The sequence below is a fragment of the Dromiciops gliroides genome, chromosome 3 (assembly GCF_019393635.1).
Source record: "Dromiciops gliroides isolate mDroGli1 chromosome 3, mDroGli1.pri, whole genome shotgun sequence".
NCBI lineage: Eukaryota > Metazoa > Chordata > Mammalia > Microbiotheria > Microbiotheriidae > Dromiciops > Dromiciops gliroides.
In genome coordinates, this window is record NC_057863.1 from 88,460,627 (window position 1) to 88,483,229 (window position 22,603).

Below are 22,603 nucleotides of genomic sequence, written 5' to 3' on the forward strand. Positions count from 1 at the left end.
AGGCTAAGGAAAACAGAGAAAGCAGATTAGGGCCACACAAGAAGTCATCACATGAGGGAGGTTTCATTCTGGAGAGAGGAGGCAAATGATTGTGATGTAAGGACAAAAGGCATAAATTTAAAAATTATCAAAGTGTTGTAGAATTTAGAATTGAATTCATGCATTTATTCCTTGCAGCTAGGTGACACAGTGGATGGAATACCGGGCTTTAGGTCAGACACTTCCTAGCTGTGTGACCATGGGTAAGTCAGTTAACTCTGTTGGCCTTAGTTTCCTCTTCTGCTGCAATGAGCTGGAGAAGGAAATAGCAAACCGTTTCCAGTATCTTTGCCAAGAAAACCCCAAAATGGGGTCATGAAGAGTCAGACACGACTGAATAACACAACAACATTCATTAACTTGCATGAAGAATTTACAGTTGGAAAGGGGCTATCTAGACTTCCCCGTGCCAGAAAAAGAATGTAATAATCCCCTTTACAAGCTAACCAACAAGTAGTAATCCAGACTTTGCTTTAAAATTTTCAGTGGGGGAACCCACAACATTCCAAGGTTATCTCATTGCACTTTAGATAGAACTAATAGGAAATTTTCCCATACATCAAGTCTCAATCCGCCTCTGCAACCTAAGCTCTAGGACATATATAATTCCATGAAGCACCTGAGACATCCCCCTCTCACACTCCAGGTCCCCAGAATAACCACTCCAGATTTAAGGTCCTCTGTGTACTTAAACAACACTCAGAATTGCTCACTAACTAGTCCCTACCAATGTGCCCTCTTGTCTTAACTTTTGTCTTGCCACTGGTCTTCCGATGACTCAGAAAGAGAGTGAGGCTGATGACTTTGCAAAACTCTGCCTCACAGATCCATTTCACTCCCTAGTCAAGAATCACACTCATGATGCCAATGGTCCTCTTCAAAAAAACAAAGGACAAACAGCAATACTTTTTTCAGTCTTCCAAAGGACACAATTATTTTAATGCAAAGACATTTAATGAAATAGTCTAATTACAAAAATAGCAATAGAACTTTCCTTCATACAATCTGGGTAATTCTCACAAATACACAAACCATCAGTAAGAAGAGTAGACACAGAGAGAAATAATGCAGAGGGGGAGGGTCAGTGTGATCAAATTGCCAACATGCAACCCCCTCAAATTAATTTCAGGGCTGCCTTCCAATAACCACAAAGGGCTTTGGGGGTCTGGAACATCATGATTTTCTTCAGGCCTCCCAAACCCTTTGGGTCTTGCCTTACAAATAAATCTGAGCAAGTACAAAAGCTAAGCTAAGAGGAAAATTCATTATTTTCTTCCTGTCCCCACATTCCTGCTTTATTATGTATGTGTGGCCACCAATAAGCATCCCAGGCTTTTAGTTGCCTTACTCATATGACAATCCTTAAATTCTTAGTCAGTGATCATATTTCCATAAATCTTCTTTTCTCCAGGACTAGTATCCCCAATCCTTTCAATCCATCCTCATAAGGCATGGTCATCCAGGTGGGCCTCTGGCTGATCTCCAGCTTGTCAGTGTCATTCCTAAAATATGGTGCCCCAAACATGAACAAGATACCCCAGATGTGCCTGACCAGGCAGAGTACAGCAGGGCTACTGCTAATCACCTCCCAGATCTTGAAAACTATATCTCTTAATGCAGACTGATCACATTACCTTTTTCTTCTTCCTTTTTTGTTTTGCTGAAATATCACATTGTTGACTTTATTACCCTGTGGTACCATAAAACCTGGAATTTTTTTCAATTTTTTTTTGATCCAAGCATAAGACTATATTCTATCCATATTAAATTTCATCTCTTATGATAAAATATGGAAAGTGTAGGAGGAGCTATGTTAAGACATGTATACTTATACCCTGTTGTAGCTATGAACTGGTCTGATCATCTTTTTTTTTTTTTTTGGTCCAATCATCTTAAAAAATTATTTGAAATTATGCAAGAAAATTCCCTAAGCTGTTTATATAAGCACCTAGGATGTACTAATCATGATAATAAGCAACTTTTTACAAATATTATTTCATTTGGTTCTCACAACAACCCTACAAAGTAAATGTTATTATTGTTGTTGTTGTGTCATCATTCCTATTTTACACTTGAGGAAACTAATGCAGAGGTTAAGTGACTTGCCTAGAGTCACATAGCTAGGAAGTATCTGAGGCCAGATTTGAACTCAGGTCTTCCTGACTCCAGGTCCAACAGCCCCTTCTATCTACTGTGCACCAGCTGCATGCCTCTACTGCTCCAAAGAGCTCAAAGATCCCAGGATATAGGAAAATATTTTTAAAGCAGCTTTTGTGGTAGCAAAAAATATCTGGAAAAAAGTAGATTACCATAAATTGGGGAATGATTGAACAAACTGTCTCATAAGGTGTTTGGAGCCAGCTTCTAACTGGCTTGCAAGAACTGATTATTAAATTTTCAGTGGGACCATTTACATCTCAGAAAGTGGCAATCACTGCAAATCAGGGCTTAATTTATTGTTTTGTGAATTGTCTAGGTGTAAGAAAGTGTTAATAATTCAGAGGGGGCAGCTAGGTGGTGCAGTGGATAAAGCACTTGCCCTGGATTCAGGAGGACCTGAGTTCAAATCCGGTCTCAGACACTTGACACTTACTAGCTGTGTGATCCTGGGCAAGTCACTTAACTCTCATTGCCCTTCATCATCATCATAATTAAAAGTGGGTATGTAAAATTTGTGGGAGGACTGCCTGGTTGTGGACCATTTACCAGAACAACTGTATATTGCTCTCTATGTACGTTGCTTGAGCACAGTAGAAGGCTCAAGGAATGAAGAAGTCGTCAGCCAACTGGAGGCCTGTTGACTATCGGCTATTTTTTTTTTTTGGTGAGGCAATTGGGGTTAAGTGACTTGCCCAGGGTCACACAGCTAGTAAGTGTTAAGTGTCTGAGGCCGGTTTGAACTCAGGTCCTCCTGAATCCAGGGCCGGTGCTTTATCCACTGTGCCACCTAGCTGCCCCTAACTATCAGCTATTAATAACAACCATAACCGAAATTTATATAGTGCTTTGAGCAACTAGGTGGCTCATTGGATACAGTGATGGGCTTGGAGTGGAAAGACCTGAGGTTAAATTTGGCCTCAGACACTTACTAGCTGTGTGAGCTTGAGCAAGTCACTTAACATCTGTCTGACTCAATTTTCTCGACTGTAAAATGAGTGGAGAAGGAAATGGCAAACTACTCAAGTAGCTTTGCCAAGAAACACCAAATGGGGCCACAAAGGGTCGGACTGACTGAACAACAACAAATACAGCTTTAAGGTTCTGTTTCACTTCACTCAGCATCAGTCCACTTAAGTCTTTCCAGGTTTTTCTGAAATCTGCCTGCTCATTATTTCTTACAGCACAATAGTATTCCATTACATTCATATACCATAACTTGTTCAGGCCATTCCCTAATTGATGGGCAATCCCTTGATTTCAAGTTTTTGCCATCACAAAGTGAGCAACTCTAAATATTTTTGTACATGTGGGTCCTTTTCCCCTTTTTATGATTTCTTTGGGATACAGACCGAGTAGTGGTCTTACCAGGTCAATGGGTATGCACAATCCCATGGCCCTTTGGGCATAGTTTTGCAAATTGCTCTCCAGAATGGTTGGCTCAGTTCACAACTCCACCACAATGCATTAGTGTTCCAATTTTTTCCACAGCTTCTCCAACATTTATTATTTTCTTTTTTGCATATGAAATATTTTTAAGGATCCTGAGATTATAAAGTTTGAGAACCTTAGCACTATAATTACTATAATTCTATCATTGAACATGGTAGCTATTTAGGCTTTCCCTTCTCTGTAAACTTGAGAAACATGCCCCCTTTATCATCTAATAAAAATGTCTAATAGCCTAGGGCCAAGGACAAATCCCTGCTTTTTCTGCTAGGGGGTTCCTTCTGAGTAACCATTTAGGATTGATTTTTGGATCTAGTCATTCAAACCAATTCCAAGACTACCTCATGTTCCTTTTATTTGACTTTCATGATGCCATCTTGCCCATGCTATGAGCATAAGAGATCTTTTGTCAATTTGTCCAATGCTAGTAAATGAAGTAGGCAAACTATAGCTATAGTATTGTGTCTATTAGCCTCTCACAAAGGAAATGAGTTAGGCTGCTATGATCTGGTTTTGATGAAGGTATGTTAGCTAGCTCCTTGTGATCATTATTTCTTTTTCTGGACATTTACTAAGCCATCCCTTTAATAATACAATCTAAAATTTTACAAATAGTGATGCAAGATATTACTAGCTTACAGTTCGTAGATTTTATTCTCTTCCCTATTTGAAAATCAGGACATTTGCCCTTCTTTGGCCCTGTATCACCTCTCTTAGTATCTGTAATTTATTGACAGTCATTGACAATGAATAACTCAATAGTCACAAGAGTTTTTTTCCATCCATAGGATGTAGTTCTTTTGGGTAACATGAACTCACCAAGGACAAACTAGATACTGATTTATTATCTCCCTTACTTATTTTCAGGTTTTAAACTTCCTAACAGCCATTCTTTTTGGTTCTGTCCTTTACAATCCCATGCTTATTCTTGTTGGCAGAGAAAACATAACTAAATAAGATCTGAGTAGCTCAGTATTCCTCTCATACCTTGTCATATTCTTTTCCATCACAGTCAGCAGTCCCTGCTCTTCTTTGAGCCTTCCTCTTGTCCCTGACATAGCTAAAGAAGAAGTCCAACCCTATTTGTTGTTTAGGCATTTGTTATCAACTTCACTTACTCAGGGCTTCAAAGCTCTTGATGAGAATTTTATAGGACCACTTTGCCCATCCTTACTTCTATCTACAATGGTAGCGGTAGCAGTAGCTGTGGTGTTGTTTGGTCTTTTAGTTGTGTCTAACTCTTTACAACCCCATGGACATAGTGCTTGGGTTTTGGTGGTGGTTTTTTTGGGGGGGGGGCAAGTATTTGAGTGGTTTGATATTTCCTTCCCTAGTGTGTTCCATTTTACAGATGAGGAACTAAGGCAAATAGGGGTTAAGTGACATGCCCAAGGTCACATAGAACTCAGGTCTTCCTGACTCCAGGCCCAGTGCTCTATCCACCTGTACCACCTAGCTGCCCCAATAATAATAACTGACATATACACAGCACTTATTAGGTACCAGGCATTATGCTAAGCACTTTACAGTTATCTCATTTGTTCCTCACAACCACCCTGGGAGGGAGGTGCTTTTACAAATGAAGAAACTATATCGTTTTTTCAAATCTAAGCCGATGAATGAGTTCCCTGTGTAGTCACATCAGTCTCTTCAATTCTCTCCCCCTCCGCCATAATTTCTCTTTTTGTTTTCATAATATGGTCAGCTGTGAACTTCCTTAAAACAATTTCTATCTGTAGAACTTCCTCTCTCTCGAGACAAAATTTTTGTCCATGGGAATCCTACTTATCCTTTCTCTGAACCCTTTGAAATCTGCTCTCCAAAAATCTAGGGTGCGGTTCAGACTATTCCTGGCTTTCTTTCCCTTTTCTATGGTGAATGCTAAGATGGAACAATTACTTGCCCAGAAGAAGTAATTCTGCTGGAGCAACCACTGCTTCCTTGGTGAGAATCAAGTCTTCAGCAGCAGTTTCCCTTTGCCCCAAACTTAACTTCTCACCCCTCTCTCCAAAGTCTCTCCTAACCTTAAAAGAACAAGCAAAAGAAAATCGGGATCCAGAAGGGAACTGGAAGGCAGGTTCTGAAGCAGGGAAGTAAACAATGACAGGAGGAGGTTATTGGCTGTGGATTTGATTCAGATTGCTCAAACCTGCTATTGTGGTGTTTGCCAATCAACTTTTGGCTTCTAGTTTCTACTGAAATGACTAATTAGTGTTGCACAGAGCAGCCCATTATCCAAACTCCCACACCACGTGCTCCATTTAACAGCTGGCCTGTACCGACCTGTCTTCCCGAATACCAGGTATAATGAATGGCTCCCAGGGTCCTGAGGACTTGGGAGGTGCCTGACCTCAATGACTCTCTTGACCACATTAGCCAAGTGCTAAAGGGTTGAAAACTAACCCTCCCTGGCACCTGAAGCAATGTTGATATTAGGAAGACGAGGCAACTGGCAATGCTTAAAGACTTGCTAGGGCTCATGGTCCTGCAGAAGAATCAGAGGCATGGCTATTAGCTGAGTTCTTAAGGGGGAAAAAAGCAACAGGAAGCTGGCTGCCTTCTTGTCCCTGAGTCACAAGGTAAATGGCCAGGCTAGGGGTTGAGGAAGGAAAGCTAAATTGATATAATGGAAAGACTTCTAGATTATAATCAGAAGACCTGGCTTTGAATCCTTCTTCTGACAATGGCAACTAGGTAGTGCAGTGGGTAGAGCACTGGCTCTGGAGTCAAGAGGACCTGAGTTCAAATCTCACCTCAGACACTTGCTAGCTGTGTGACCCTGGGCAAATCACTTAACCTCAATTGCTTTAAACATCTGGGGCCATCTCCAGTCGTCCTTAGATATACCTTGCCACTGGACCCAGTCTGGAGGAAAGACTGAGGCTGGTGACTTTGCACAGTAAGTCATGACATCACCCCTATGTTATGGTCCCTCTTGGAGAATGAAGGACAATGACAATTACCTGTGTGACATTGAGAAAATCACTTTACTTCTCTGGGCTTAAGTGTTTGTAAAATAAAAAGGTATGAGTGTGGCAGCCCACACCTGTGATCCCTGCTACTGGGGCTAGCAGATCTCTTGAGCTGCATTGGGCTGGACCGATAAGGTATCCATACTAAGTTCAGCATTGATAAGCTTGGTTGGGCATTGATAAGTTGGGTAGGGAGGGAGTTAGAGCAGGTCAAAGATCTTATGCTGATTGGAGTGGGACCAGGCTGTGAGCAGTCCCTGTATTTTCAGCCTGGACAAGATTTGGAGACTCAGCTTAAAAAAAGAGGATGTCGGACCAAAGTAGAGATAAAATTTAACAGTGAACATTTATATAGTGCTTTAAGGTTCGCAAAATGATTTATAAATATTATTTAATTTTATTCTCACAACAACTCTGGGTAGTAGGTGCTATTATTATACCTCTTTTGTAGATGAGGAAACTGAGGCAGACAGAAGTTAAGTGACTTGCCCAGAATCACACAGCTAGTAAGTGTTTGTGGTCACATTTGTAGACAATACAAATATTTGGGAGTCTTCCTGCCAAGGCAAACCCAGGAACAATATGAACACAATTACAGCATACTTTTCACACAGATAAAGTCAGATCTAAACAAGTGGAAAAATCTCAATTGCTCATGGATAGGCCATGCTAATAAAATAAAAATGACAATTCTACCTAAATTAATTTGCTTATTCAGTGCCATACCAAACTGCCAAAAATTATTTTATAGAACTAGAAAAGATAATAACAAAATTGATCTGGATGAAAAAAAGTTCAAGAACATCAAGGGAATTAATGAAAAAAAAAATGCAAAGGAAGGTGGCCTATCTTATAAAGTGGCAACCATCAAAACTATTTGGTACTGGCTAAGAAATAGAGTGGTGTGGGCAGCTAGGTGGCATAGTGGATAAAGCACTGGCCCTGAATTCAGGAGGACCTGAGTTAAAATCTGGCCTCAGACACTTGACGCTTACTAGCTGTGTGACCCTGGGCAAATCACTTAACCCTCATTGCCCCACAAAAAATAAGAAAGAAAGAGAGTGGTGGATCATGGAATAGGTTAGGCACACAAAACACAGTAGTTAATGAATATAGCCATCTACTGTTTGGTAAACCAAAAGACTCCAGCTTCTGGGATAAGAACTTACTATTAGACAAAAACTGCTGGGAAAACTGGAAAATAGTATGGCAGAAACAAGGCATAGACCAACATCTTACATCACATACCAAAGTAAAGTCAAAACAGGTACATAAATTAGACATAAAGGGTGATACCATAGGCAAATTAGAAGGGGAAGGAATTCTCTGCCTGTCATATATATGGAGAAGGGAAGAATTTATGATAAAATATGAGATAGAGAACATTAAGAAATGCAAAATGGATCATTTTTATTACATTAAATTAAAAAAGTTTGCACAAACAAAATTAATGCAACCAAGATTAAAAGGAAAGCAGATAGCTGGGAAACAGTATTTCTGATAAAAGGACTCATTTCTAAAATATATAGAGAACTGAATCAAATGTATAAGAATACAAATCATTCCCCAATTGATAAATGGTCAAAGAATACAGATAGGCAGTTTTCAGATGAAGAAATTAAAGCTATCTATAGCCATATGAAAAAAAAATTTTTAATCACTATTGATTAGAGAAATGCAAATTCAAACTCTGAGGTACTGCCTCACACCTATCAGATTGGCTAATATAACAAAAATGGAAAACGATAAATGTTGGAGAAGATGTGGGAAAATTGGAACACTAATGCACAGTTGGTAGAGTTGTAAACTGATCCAATCATTCTGGAGAGCATTTTGCAACTATGCCCAGAAGACTATAAAACTGTTCATGGCCTTTGACCCAGCAATGCCACTACTAGTTCTGTATCCCAAAGAGATCATAAAAAAGGGAAAAGGACCCATGTGTAAAACATATTTATAGCTACAGTTTTTGTGGTGACAAAGAATTTGAAATTGAGGGGATGCCCATCAATTGGGGAATGGCTGATCAAATTGTGGTATATGATGATAGTGGAATATTATTGTGCTATAAGAAATGAAAAACAGGATGATTTCAGAAAAAACCTGAAAAGACTTCCATGAACTGATGTAGAATAAGTAAAATGAGCAGAACCAGGAGATCATTGTGCACAGTAACAGCAATATTGTAAGATGAACAACTGTGAATGACTTGGCTAATCTCAGCAATACAATGTTCTAAGACAATCCCAAAGGACTCCTGATGAAAACTACAATCTGCTTCCAGAGAAAGAACTGATGGAGTCTGAATACAGATCGAAGCATACTATTTTTCATTTTCCTTCTCTCTCTTTTGTTCCGGTTTTCTTCCACAAAATGACTAATATGAAAACGTTTTACATAATTATACATGTATAACCTATGTCAGATTGCTTACCATCTCAGGAGAGGGGAAGTAAGAGAGGGAGAGAATTTGGAACTCAAAAAATATTACAAATTGTTTTCACATGTAATTGAGGGAAAATAAAATGTTAAAAAAATAAAATGCTGTGATCCTGGAAAAAAGAAATGACGGCATGAATTGTGGTATATGAATATAATGGAATCCTATTGTGCTGTAAGAAATGAGGAAATGGATGATTTCGGAGACATGGAAAGACTTGTAGGGATGCAGAATGAAATAAATGGAACCACAAGAACAATTTATAAAATAACATCAATGCTATAAAACAAACCATTTTGAAGACTTTTATAAACCAATGATGAATAAATTGAGCAGAACTAAGAGAACAATTTGTACAGTAACAAGAAGACTGTAAAGACAAGAACACTGACCAATGGAATGAACATCCATGATCCTGAAGGATCAACATGAAAGATGTTATCTACCTCTTGACAGTGGTGATGGACTTAGGGTTCAGAATGAGACATATACATTTTTGAATATTGCCAGTGAGGAAATTTACCTTACTTGACTATTCATGTTTGAAAAAAGGAATTTGTTCTCCTTTACTTTTTCCCAATGGGAGGAGGGGATGGGAAATAGATTAAATAGATTTCTATTCATTAAAAAAACCAATACTTTGGAACAAAAAAGCAAAATACCCCTTGTTTTTCAAGTATATAGCAATGTTCTTTCCAAACCATGCTGCTGATACCTGAGATCTAAGACTCTCATGCAATCATATTCTGAGACTTCTTATGCTGACTGGCATTATCAACCTCTCCAGGACTGGTGCTGTTAAAATTAGCATGTACTCAACAAAAGCCAAGCTTTCAAACATAAATTGCACACCTGTGATGGCTGCACCTGTAGAGATTCAGGTGTGATTAGAAAGGTCCTATGAGTGCAGCCAGCCAAGCAGAGTTGGAAAAGGAGTATGAAGGGGAAGAGAAGTGAGAGAGGTCTCTTGCTTCTGGAAGTTGCTAAAAGCTCAGGTAAATAAATTAGTTATGGGGGCAGCTAGGTGGCACAGTGGATAAAGCACCAGCCCTGGATTCAGGAGGACCAGAGTTCAAATCAAACCTCAGACACATGACACTTAATAGTTGTATGACCCTGGACAAGTCACTTAACCCTCATTGTCCCCACAAACAAACAAACAAACAAACAAAACCAAAACAAAATAAATTAGTTATTCTCAGAAAGCATCATTTGGTGCTAGCCATGTTTCCTCACAAAGCTGTAATTTTGTGTATATGCCACCATTATCTCTTTCCAAATAGCCCAATTCTCCCCATGTTTAATGTGGTTTAATTTTCAGGAGTTGGCAGGATATTCTCTCTCACACACGCATGAGAATAGGAAAGACACCTCTCCCATTTTTCGCTAGAATGAATTCTAAGAAACTATGTTGTCAAGAAAACTTGGGTTCAAATCTGACCTCAAATACTGACTAGCTGTGTGATGTGTGTCAAGTTACTTAACTGCCATTTGCCTCAGTTTCCTCATCCGTAAAAGAGGGATGATAATAGCAACTAACTCCCAGAGTTGTTGGGAGGATAAAATAATGTTTGTCAAGCACTTTGAAATCCTTAAAGCACCATATAAATGCTATTTATGATGAAAATACATGAGATGCAAACTCTCATCACTGTATTTTTCTGCTGAGCATGAGGAAGACTCCTGTGGAGTAGATGGAGCGATATGGGGTAGATGAGAGTAAATAGAATCAGTACAAGTTGAGTGATTGGAACTCAAAAGCAGAGATCCCATGTTAACTTGGGAGGAGAATTGCAATGAGGTACCCCATGAATTTGTGCTTGATCCTGTGACATTTAAAATTTAACATATGGTGGTTGCCTATTCCTGTCCCAAGTGTAGGGAAAATTAGCTGGGGCTTCTAATATATTTGTTACTTAGAAATTAGAAGTTACTGCATCAGTTTTGGGCATTAAGCATTTATTAAAGTATATTAAATATTAGTAAAGAGAGTATGCATGGCTCTGAAAGATAGGAAAGCCTAGGTAGGATCTAAGCAAGAGAGAAGAGAAAAAGAGCCACCTTCACCTACAAGTCTCAGGCCAAAAAGTGGAAGTTCCTGTGCCTGTGAGAGTGGAAGCTCCCTGTGGTCCAGAAGAGAGGCAGTCCCTACATACGGCACCAAGCTAATTGGCTGGTAGCATTCAAGTCCATTGATTGACTTGACTTGAAGGTGGTCTTAAGTTGGTTAACTTCCTTTAGTTAGTTAGGAGTTCCTGTGTGTGTATATGGGGGCGGGGTCTGAGTCTCCAAAACCCTATTATTTTCTCACAATCCTATGCTATTTAATATTTTTATCAATGGTTTGGATAAAGGTTTAGCTAGAATGCTTATCAAATTTTCAGAATGGAGGATAACCAACATACTGGATGACAATCAGAATTTGAAAAGATCTTATATGCTAGAACCATTGGGTTGAAAAATTAGATGATGCGGCAGCTAAGTAGTTCAGTGGATAAAGCACCGGCCTTGGATTCAGAGGATCTGAGTTCAAATCTGGCCTCAGCCACTTGACACTTACTAGCTGTGTGACCCTGGACAAGTCACTTAACCCTCATTGCCCCACCAAAAACAAAGAAAGAAAAAAAAGAATTAAATTAGATAAAAGTTAATAGAGATACATGTAAAGTCCTACACTCAGATTCAAAAAATCAATTTCACAGGTACAAGATGGGTGAATGTTGTTATACTGTGGTTCTGAAAAAAGATCTAGGGGAACTTAATGTGCTGCAATCTCAACTTGAATCAATAGTATGATATGGAAGCAACTCCCTCCCCCAAACAAATCCTGAATATGATCTTAGGTTGCAATGAGAGAGATGGCTTTTAGAAACTACTGTATTTTGCCCTGGTTAGACCACATTTCGAGTATTATATTCAGTTCTGAGCACCACATTTCAAGGACATTAAGATTCATAGCATCCAAAAGAGGGCAAGTAAGATGGTGATGGGACTTGAGATCATGACATATGAGAATGAGTTGAAGGAACCGAGGATGGTTAGCCTGGAGAAGAGAAGCCTTGGGGGACAGGAGGGGATATTACAGGATAACTATCTTCAGGTATTTGAAGGGCTTAGAATTATTCTGTTTGGCCATAGGGACAGAACTAGGAATAATTGGTGGAAGTTGCAAAGAGGCCAATTTGGCTTGATATAAGGTGAAAGTTTCCATGAACACTTAGAACTATTAAAAAATGGAATGAGCTGCTTCTGGAGGTAGTGGATTTCCCCTCATTAGAGATGTTCAAGAAAAGGCTGGATGATAACTTGTCATATATGTTGTAGAAGAAATTCTTTTAACATAATAATTAACATTTATATAGTGCTTTAAGGCTCACAATATACTTTATGTAAATCATCTTATTCTCACAACATCCCTATGAGGTCTCCAATTTTACTGATGAGGAAACAAAGAGTCAGACAGAAACGGTTAAGTGACTTGCCCAGGATCATGCAGCTAGTAAATACTTTGGTCAAGATTCAAGCTCATTGACTATGAGTCTCTGGGCTTTATCTACTATCCCACCTGCTACCTTTTTTCAGGTATAGGTTGAACTGAAGGGCCTTTGAGGCTTCTTCTGATTCTGAAATCCTGTGACTTTGTTGTTCTCAGAATGAACAGTTAAACTTTTTAAGAACTGAGGTATGCAGAGAGCATACAGTGGATGTGACGGTGCCAATTAGGAGAGGTGGGGCAAATGCTGTCAGTATAATGAGAAAGAAAAGATAAAGGCTACATCAATAGTACCGAGGCTTAAATAATTTACAGTAAATCACTTTTTGCTGTATGGTTAAAAAATAAGGTATTTGAGTTACATGAATATTCTGGTTCAGTGAAACTTACCCCACCAATAACTCTGGATAGCCAATTTCCCAGTAAATACAATAAAACACATGACACCAAAATGATACTGATCATAATTTAATCTCTTTGATGATTCATAAGGCACATTTGGGATCTTACAGTGCCTCAGGTGCATACTTTTGTATGTTATCAATAGATAGCACTATGAAAAAAGTCTGGTTATTTAAATTTCCAGGTTGTTTATGTTCTGGACCTACAGTAGGGAATAAGGGAAGGGAACAAACATTCAAATAATGCCTACTATGTGCCAGGAACTGTGCTAAGTGCTTTTTACAAATATGATCTCATTTAATCTTCACTGCAACCCTGAGAGGTATGTGCTATTATTATTCCCATTTCACAGTTGAAGAAACTGAGGCAAACAGAGGTTAAGTAACTTGTTCAGGGCCACACAGCTGATTAGTATTGGAGAAGGTATTTAAACTAGGTGGCATGGTCAGCATAGTTTCAACCCTGGAGTCAGGAAAACCTGAGTTAAAATCTGACCGTAGATACTAGCTGTGTGACCCTGAACAAGTCACTTAATCCTGTTTGCCTCAGTTTCCTCATCTGTAAAATGAGCTGGAGAAGGAAATGGCAAACAATTTCAGTATCTTTCCCAAGAAAACTACAAAATGGGGTCACAGAATAAGACATGACTGGAAAAAAAGATGATGACTTCTTAACTCCAGGCACATCACTCTATCCACTGCCCCACCAGCTGCCCACAATAATGTATTTGTGTGAAACTTAGGCTCAAAAAGATAGCGTTCAATTTAGGAATGTTTGAAAATGGTTGCTTATGTTTGGGGGGGGGGAAACAACCCAGGCAACAAAAATGACATTGCTGTATTTCCCTGGAAGCCTGAGAGCTTTGACATCTAACTTCTTAGTTTAACATTTATCTTTGCTCGTTAAGAAGTTGTGTCATCAAAAAAGTCAAGGAGTAGGTGTGCGTTGAGCTATAAAACTCAGACATATTGCCACATCTATTTCAGTAGATCCATATATAGAACTTGAGATGATGTAGGATGCTTTAAAATTTTAATTGCCACCTATTTGAGACAACCTCATTTCCCACAGGTTTGAGTGGAGACTAAGTTATGTAGGTCTTCCTAATTAGTAGTTAAGCCTTTATAGATTTTTTCTCTAAGCCCCACTATACACTGAGCTGACTTTTTTTCTACTGCCCCCTCTAGCCACTCTCAGCCCCCCCATCTTTATCTGCTGATCTTCATTTTGGGGACAAAGAAATAATAACGTGCAACATTCTATAGGAGACAATCAGTTTTTATCATCTGTGGACTTTCCTATTTCCCTTACTTCCCTCACTTGACTCTCCAGGCTCTCCTCTCTCCCATCATCCCTCCCCTAACCTATAGGTTTTTTTTTCCAGATCAAACGATTCCATTTCCTAGCTCTCTAATATTCTTGTTTCTTCTATTCCTCAATACTGTCGCTACTTATTTTGTGCCTGCCTTCCCAATGAAGTAATGAAAAATCCTTATAAGCAGCAAGGATGGTGAAACAAAATTTTAAAATAGAATGCCTGAAATCACCTCCCTTAGCCAAAAGCACCTTTAGAGCCCCTGGGTATTACAATTTGTGTGGATGTAGAATATTATAAGCAAAGCCATGACCAGCAATTTTTGTGCCTCAGGTAAGTGGAATGAAACAAACCCTCAATTCAGTTGGCCTGGGGAGGAGGTGGAAACTCCTGAATACTGCAAAGTTGCTGGGGTGGACACAGTGTGGGAAGGAGGGGGGATGTCAGGCTAGAGGAGAACTCACCTGTGTAGCTGCTGGGGAGGGAGAAGTGCCACCTGGTAGTTTCCCATTTTAACTAATTATCTTCCCTGGGGTTCTGTTGTTTCTAATCTTTTGGACTGCAAGAACTGTTGGCACCCTCTAAATTTCAGCACCCCGGTTCAGAACTCTAGTTGCTCAACCCTAGTGATAGTTCTGATCAAAAGCCTCAAGTCTTTACAATATTTAAGTTCCTGTAGGTTCATTTAAATATTCCCTTCTTGTATTCATATCTTTATGACTATTTTTATGAGCTCCAGATCTGTAAGATACATATATATTTATATATTTTGTGTGTTTTTTAATTTTAATTTTTTGTGGGGCAATGAGGGTTAAGTGACTTGCTCAGAGTCACACAACTAGTAAGTGTCAAGTGTCTCAAGCCGGATTTGAACTCAGGTCCTTCTGAATCCAGGGCTGGTGCTTTATCCACTGCAACACCTAGGTGTTCTATGTACATGCAAGTAAATTTCCTTTGGTACAGTTAGACTAGAATGATGGAGGAATAACATAGACTTACTGAGACATGCGTGTTTTGCAACCTCTCTGAAATGTGTGTGATGGATGCTTTATGTATAATGCATTATAGATGTCCATGAGATCCACCTTACCAGAATGGTCACTGTGCAGTTTATCAAAATGAATAGAATGGAATTATAAATTGTGACTTGAAAACAAAGAACAAGATAGCACAGTTTGTATCTACTTTGCCCATATCAATTTGCCACCAATTATCCTCAGATTCACTGACTAATCTGAGTTTTGCTTTTCTTTTCTTTTGTTTTTCTTTTTTTTTTGTGGGGCAATGAGAGTTAAGTGAGTTGCCCAGGGTCACACAGCTAGTAAGTGTCATGTGTCTGAGGTTGGATTTGAACTCAGGTCCTCCTGAATCCAGGACTGATGCTTTATCCACTGTGCCACCTAGCTGCCCCCTACTCTGGGATTTGCACAGAAGATGAAGTAAAACTCACAGGTAAGGGAATCAGGATAATCTCCACCAAGCAGGTGAAATAAATTCATGTGATATAAAGCCATCTGTCAGAATTTCTGAGAGTGACATGGCCTACCATTTTTCCTAGCTCTCTAAGGATTGAAAGGCCAAGTGGACCTCTATACACCTTCCTAAGAAAATATTGGACTAGTCTTTTCAGTATCATTAGAATGCTAAAACCTGGAAAGAGTCTTAGAAGTTGCCTCATCTAGCTCTCTACCCAATATCTCAGGAATACCTCCTGTAGGCATCTCTGACAGCTGGTCATCCAGCTTCATTTGAATACCTCCAGGGATAGGGATGGGGAGAGTAATTAAGCCATGAAGCTGCACATTTCATCATTCCACAACTCCAGCTGTTAGAAAGTTCTTTCTTAGGCTGATCCTGTAGCTTTCATTCATTGGTCATAGTTCTGACCCCTGGAGCAAAACAGAAGACAGGAGTCTACTGATGACTATGGGGAGAGGAAAAGTATAGGGTGAGTGTAACAGGGAAGAGGAGGCATCAAGTAAAAAGAGGAAGGACTTAAGACATTTGAAGAAGACAAAACCACCAGAATAGGTGCCTTGCATCTGTATAGTGTTGGATAATCTGTTTCCTTCTGGCTCTGATTCCATTATTCAATGTAGCATCATTTCATGCTTTTTGTTTTTTCAAAGAAATATGACCCATAATCCATTTGAATCTCATAACAAGTCTGTAGTATCCATCCATCTGGAGGACTGATAGCATTATCTGCATTTTATAAATAATCATGCCTTAAAGTTTACAAAGAGCTATGGCTACAGTATCTTATTTGCTTCTTGCAACAATCCTATGAGGAAGCGTTCCTTCCACACTAGGTAGAAGGGACCTTGGAAGCCACCTAGTCAAACTTCCTCATTTTACATATTAGGAAACTGAGCAGGGGCAGTTAGGTGGCACAGTGGATAGAGCAGCGGCCCTGGAGTCAGGAGGACCTGAGTTCAAATCTGGCCTCAGGCACTTGACACTTACTAGCTGTGTGACCCTGGCAAGTCACTTAGCCCTGATTGCCTCATGAAAAGAAAAGAAAAGAAAAGGAAAGGAAACAAAACTGAGGCCTAGTAAGCTGAAATAACCTGTCTAAAGTTGCACAGGTAGTAGGTGCTAGAGGTGGATTTTGAACCCAGTATTTGCTCTTTCAGCTGTACCATGGAAGTACAAGTGTTAGTATCCTCATTTTATAAAGGAGAAAACCAAGACTCAAAGAGTGACTTGCCAAAGGCCATCTGGCCAACAAGCACCAAGGCTTGGATTCAAACGTTGGTCTTCTGACTTCACGTTTGGTGTTCTTTCTCTTCCATCACACTTAGAAGAATGAATGAGTTGTCTGGGGTTGCATAGGAAGTTACCATCAGAGCTAGGATGATAGCTGGGATCTGCTGATTCTTTCCCCAGCACACCTCCTGAACACCAGTGGAAAGAGCCTTAGCACTGCTTGTACTCACCCCTTCACTCCCATATGCCAATATGGCGACTGTCAGATCCTTGAGTGTATGTAGTACAAAATCTGACTTCTTCTTACGGCGACGGTAAGGACGGGGCCCTTTTTTCCTGTCTTCTTGTTTCCATGATGGCTCAGCAAAGTCTTCTGAATAAAGAATTAAGACCCCCTTTCTGGTACTGTAAGTTTTAGGAAGGGTCCCCCGTGTCATTGGTGCTCCATCCTGAGACTTGCTGGTCAGGGCTTTGCCTTGGGGTGTCCAGTTCAAATAATCCTATAAAGAAAAGCAACAACCACCAGAATATGGGCCACTATAACCAACCACCTTGGACGGCATCACAGAAGGCATGCATTTGTGTGTTTGATGTTTTCCTGACACTGGTTGGTTCTTGCTAGGTCTTCTTAATATCGGACGTCTCAATATAATCCACATAACCAAAGTTGCTCCTTACTACTAAAAATTAGTAGGCAGAATAGCTAGATTCCAACCTACATAACTTTCAAGTGAGCTATTCATTCTAGCAGATTTTAGTAGCAGTAAATATGGATTGAGAGGCAATATGGAATGGTAGATAGAGAACTGTCCTTGATGGCAGAAAGACCTGCGTTCAAGTTCTGTCTCTGACAAATACTAGCTGTGTGATACTGGGTGAATTGCTTAACTTCTCCATGCTCCAGGCAAATTCTCTTAGACAACAAGTCGCAGTCTGCATTGCTAGAAAATGTTTCCTCATGTAGGGAGTTCCCTACACCATTGAAATCACAGAGTCAGTCCCTGTCGCTATCTCCTAAATGTGGGCTACAAGCCCACATTTGTAAGGTCATTGGTAAGCCATTTCTTTAGCTTGGAGGTCAGCAGGTAACTTGAAACTGACTCCAGTCATGGGGATGTTTCTATGGTAGAGTTCTCTGTTCTGACCACCATCACTCTAAACATTCGGTCAGAACAAAGGTCCACGCATCCTCCAGATATTATATAGCTTTATCTAATTTGCCTCTACAGAGGTTATAAAGGCTTTCCCTCACTTGGTGAGTCTACACCATCATCAGCTGTGGAAGTGCTCTGCAGTATGAGCTTCTAACCCTGGACAGAACAAATACCAACATAATGATCACCATCACAACTGAAATCTCTTCAGACTCAAGACTTTCCAAGGCCCCTCAAGTGTCTTGTTTGTCTTCTAGTGGCATCTGATTCGACAAAATTCCATCACAACAAAGAATCTGGCCACCTTTCTATCCCCATCTTAAATTTGTCATTATAAAATGTTACTATATTAAATGTTGGCGATGAGACAAGAGTCCCAGCACATAAGGAGAGTGTCATAAATTGTTGTGCAGGTGCACACCCCTCCAGCCACAATAGCATACTCTGTTCTGAAAACCCAGTCCATCAACATCTTTGGAAGTTTCCTATATGAAAATTTTAATCTTGCACCAAATCCCCTCAATTTCGGGTTACTTAGCCCCAACACACTAATCTGACAACCGCAGATGAGGAGGTTGGGGTAGGTGGGTGGGGGAAACCTCCTCTGGGAGATCTGATTCTGCTAGGCAAAGTAAAGAACCCCTCAGAGTTTCCCAAAGCCCAAGGAACAACCAGCCACAGGAACACGAATGACCACCACACCAGGAACCACAAAATTTAGAGACCAAAAGGACAGCCTGCTCGCTCCTTCTACCCCCAAATGTATGAGGCTGTCAGCTGCTGGACTGACCTCTGGTTCCAAGTAGACCTCCAACCTCTTCTGTTTGCTCTGGACCACTTGCCCATTTCCACGGCTCAGGCGGGAGAGAGTGAACATGTTTCATTGCCGGCCCCTTCTTTTCAGGAGTCATTCATTTTGCTTTGGAAGACTGAAACTGCTCACACCTCAAGGTTTCTTTGGGTCAGCAGTGAACCCCAGAATTTCACACACTGGGCCTTTTATTAGAGGCATTTTCTCTCTCTTACAGCAGCTTCTTAATGACGCCCTGCTCCACAATTTATACGGTGTGAGTCTTTGTCGGAAAAAAGAACTCCTCAGATCTTTCCAGTCCCAAATCATCCATCCCTCCCAACAGCCTCTTCCTCTCCTGCCCACTATGAGGACTTGTTGATGTTCTGTCCTGGTTGCTTTGCTACGGGATTTGTGCATCCAGAGATTCATGGAACACCACCACCATCCTTCTCTTTGTCCGCAAAGGTTGTTTCCTGGTTGCCATGGTAGCAAAGGGAAATGAAGTCCCTTAAACCAGCATGGGAAAGCAAAATAGTAACTGAGAGCTCCCTCAAGGGAGAGCAAGGGCACTGAATGGGCCAGGCTCCAATTTCAAGCCCTAACAGGGGTGATCCTTCCCTTCTTATAGAGCTTGTCTTTCGTTTACAGACCCACCCAAATCCCAGCATGTGAGTGTGCTGCTCTCAACTAACGATTAACTGACTCATAACAATTTTACACGGGTCACCTAGTTCAAACCCCGCCCCTTTGATGTTTCTCTTGGTTGGACTCTGGTATCCCCAGGCTGGACTCACAGTGTCGTTTTCATTTGTTATTGTTTTGGGGGGCTCTTGTGTGTGCCTGTGTGTGGTGTGCACGGTGAGTGGAGGGGGCAGTAGATGGGTTTGCCAAATTCCTTTGCAAACACGCTCAGACCCCTATAAACCCATGTTCTTTCTTCTAGGGGCAAGGTTGTTGTTAAGAGGCTTGTGACCGATCCCGCTTGGTTTGCTTTGGCTCTTTGGAAACAGCAAAAGAGAAAAGGGAGAGCAAACAAAAGTCACCGGGGCGAAGGGTGGTCCCTGGACTGGCCCTGAAACCACCCATACCTCTCATCCACCAGTGGTCTTTCCCCATCTTGCTTACAGGCGTGCCCCCTGCCGACTTTTACAAAGGTGTACAGCAGGCAACAGTCCTGTTTGCTTTCAAGCTCATTTTAAACGGGGCTTTTCACAGAAGGCAGCCTTGATGTGCTTTATACAAACAACAGTAGGTAGCAGACAAAACAAATGAGGCGTCGGGATAGGCCCATCCAGCTTCCTGAGCTGACAGAACTAGCTTGGTTTCAGTGCCAAGTTATTAGGAGATGTTAGCAAAAATGAACTTTTCTGGGCTTCATTTTCTTCATCTGGAAAATGAGGAGTGAGGACCAGAGGACCCCCAAGTTCCCTTTGGATTTTATTATCTTATGTTCCATATTTCTGTACTTTATGGAATGGAATTGAATATAAAAGTAAGGAAAAAAGGGTACGGTGGAAGGGATAATGATGCAGGAAAACAAAGAGGTTTCGTGGCTGACAGGTAGATATAATAAAGGTAGGAATCTGAGCCAAGAGGGTAGATCATAGAATTGTAGATTCAGAGCTAGAAGGGAACCCAGATATCATCTAGTTTAACCTCCTTCTATTGGGAATGAGGAACCGAAGCCCAAAAAATTAATTCAATTCACGTCAATAAACCTTTATTAAGCACCTACTGATGTGTCAGGCACTGTGCTAAATACTGGGTTAAGTAACTTGTCCAAGGTCACACAGGTAATAAACAACAAAGACATGATTTGAACCCAGGTTCACTGATTCCAAAGCTTAATGTCCTATCTACTGTATCACAGGGTGTCTTTCAGTGAGCTTGTCCCTTTTACTTTAGCTTTTGTTCTAGCTCACAGTGCCTAGTTCTTATTAAACTTATTAGCACGTTAAGCCAAAGAGGAACCTAGGGAATTTCTAACCCTATGTTAGATAGTTGTCTGATTCTGAGGTATGTGATCATTGGCCTAGCTACAGAAGTTGAAAAACAGCCTGAGGGCATTTTGCTTGATTTTTTTTTTCTATGTTAAAAGAACTATTTGCCTGTCCTTATGAGGCTTAACCACCTAGAACTGGGAAAGCTAGAGTTGGTCCTGAAAAGGTGAAGCCCAGAAGCTGATGGTAGGGAGCAATGACCAGCAGATATGTCCAGCAGCCACAATGAAACTGTCAAATCAATGGCCAGCAGACAGTCCAGAGTTAGTGTGGAGCATACTCAGAAAGGTCAGCGCAATGGCATTACCAGAAGATAGGAGTGGTCTCATGGTATGAGAGGCACAAGGTGACTTTCCATATGTATCCCTGGTCATGTGTGTGTCTCTTACCTTGGTACATTTGTGTGTGCTCTGGCCATATCTGTTCTCTATATGTGCACACCTGATGCATGATTCCTATGTGTGCTCATTCTTCCCACTGATGATGTGTATATTTTTTTGGGAAAGTGCCCCAGGTTTATTTATTATGGAAGGAAGATGTTTTATTGCTACTTTTAAAAAAGACTATTTTACTATTTTTATTAAATGACTTCATTGCATTTGTTTTGACCTCTGGCTATTAAAAAAGAAAAGTAAACATGTTAGTGGGGAGTGGTGAGCTGTGGTTCTTGACTGGATGTATTGCCACCTTGAACCTATCCTATTGAAGCCATCCTAGAGGGCCCCATGTGTTACAAAGGAAAGGAAATAAAGGAAAGAAAAAGGGAGAGTAGAGAAAAGGCCGAAAAGGCAGTAAGTACTTAGACGGAAGTAAGTCTTAAGTGCTTTATGGACTAACAAGAAAGTGAACAAAGATAATAGATGTAGAGGTGGAAGGGACCTAAGGTGTCATTGGGTCCAACCCCCTCATGTTATAGATGAGGAAACCGAGGTTCAGAGAGGATGAGTGACTTGTCTGAGGTCACAGAGCTGGTAAAGATCTTACTGAGGGAGGATTTGAATTCAAATCCAAAGGATTCTAACAGTAATTCAACAAAAATTTATTTTAAGTGTTCAGTATGTGCCAGTCATAGTACTAAGTATTGGGGAAGCAAAAAAAGACAAAAAAATAAAATAAAAACACAGTCCCTGTTCTCAAGGACCTCACAGTCTAATGGAGCAGACAACATGTAAACAACTACGTACAAGCAAGATATATACTGGTTAAATTGGAGAGGATAATAGAAGGAAAGAACTAGAATTAAGAAGGATCAGGAAAGGCATCTTGTGAAGATGGGACTTTAACCAGGGAAGCCAGGGGGCAGAAATGAGGAAGAAGAGAATTCCAAGCATGGGGGACAAGCTCTGAAAATATATAGTTGGAAGATGGGATTGTTGTATTTGAGGAACAGCAAGGAGCCCAGTGTCTCTGTATCTCAGAGTATGGTGCTCTAGCCATTATACCACAATGTCTCACTCTACTAAAAATTAAAGATGGCACCATCTCACTGAAAAGTGGTCTGCCTATCATGGTCCATGCCATGGACCACCTATGTCTGGTCTGACCCCTTCATTTTTCAGGAAACCGAAGCTTAGAAGACTAAGTGATATATCCAAGGTGACAAAAGGAAGATTTGAACCCAGGTCAGTACTCTTTCTACCCTAGCATGCCAGATAAAGGTAAGGTCAGCATCTATCCAAA

At 40.5% G+C, this 22,603-nt stretch overlaps 1 protein-coding gene across 1 annotated transcript in view; it reads right to left on the reverse strand.

The window, feature by feature from the left end:
• The window catches only part of KIAA2012 (KIAA2012 ortholog), a 167,460-nt gene extending 148,003 nt beyond the window's left edge, over positions 1 to 19,457 (reverse strand). The window contains 3 exon segments of the mRNA XM_043995853.1: positions 6,309 to 6,319; positions 17,207 to 17,476; positions 18,921 to 19,457. Coding sequence (XP_043851788.1) covers positions 6,309 to 6,319; positions 17,207 to 17,476; positions 18,921 to 19,007 — 368 coding nt within the window. The 5' untranslated portion in view covers positions 19,008 to 19,457.
• Positions 19,458 to 22,603: the final 3,146 nt, after the last annotated feature.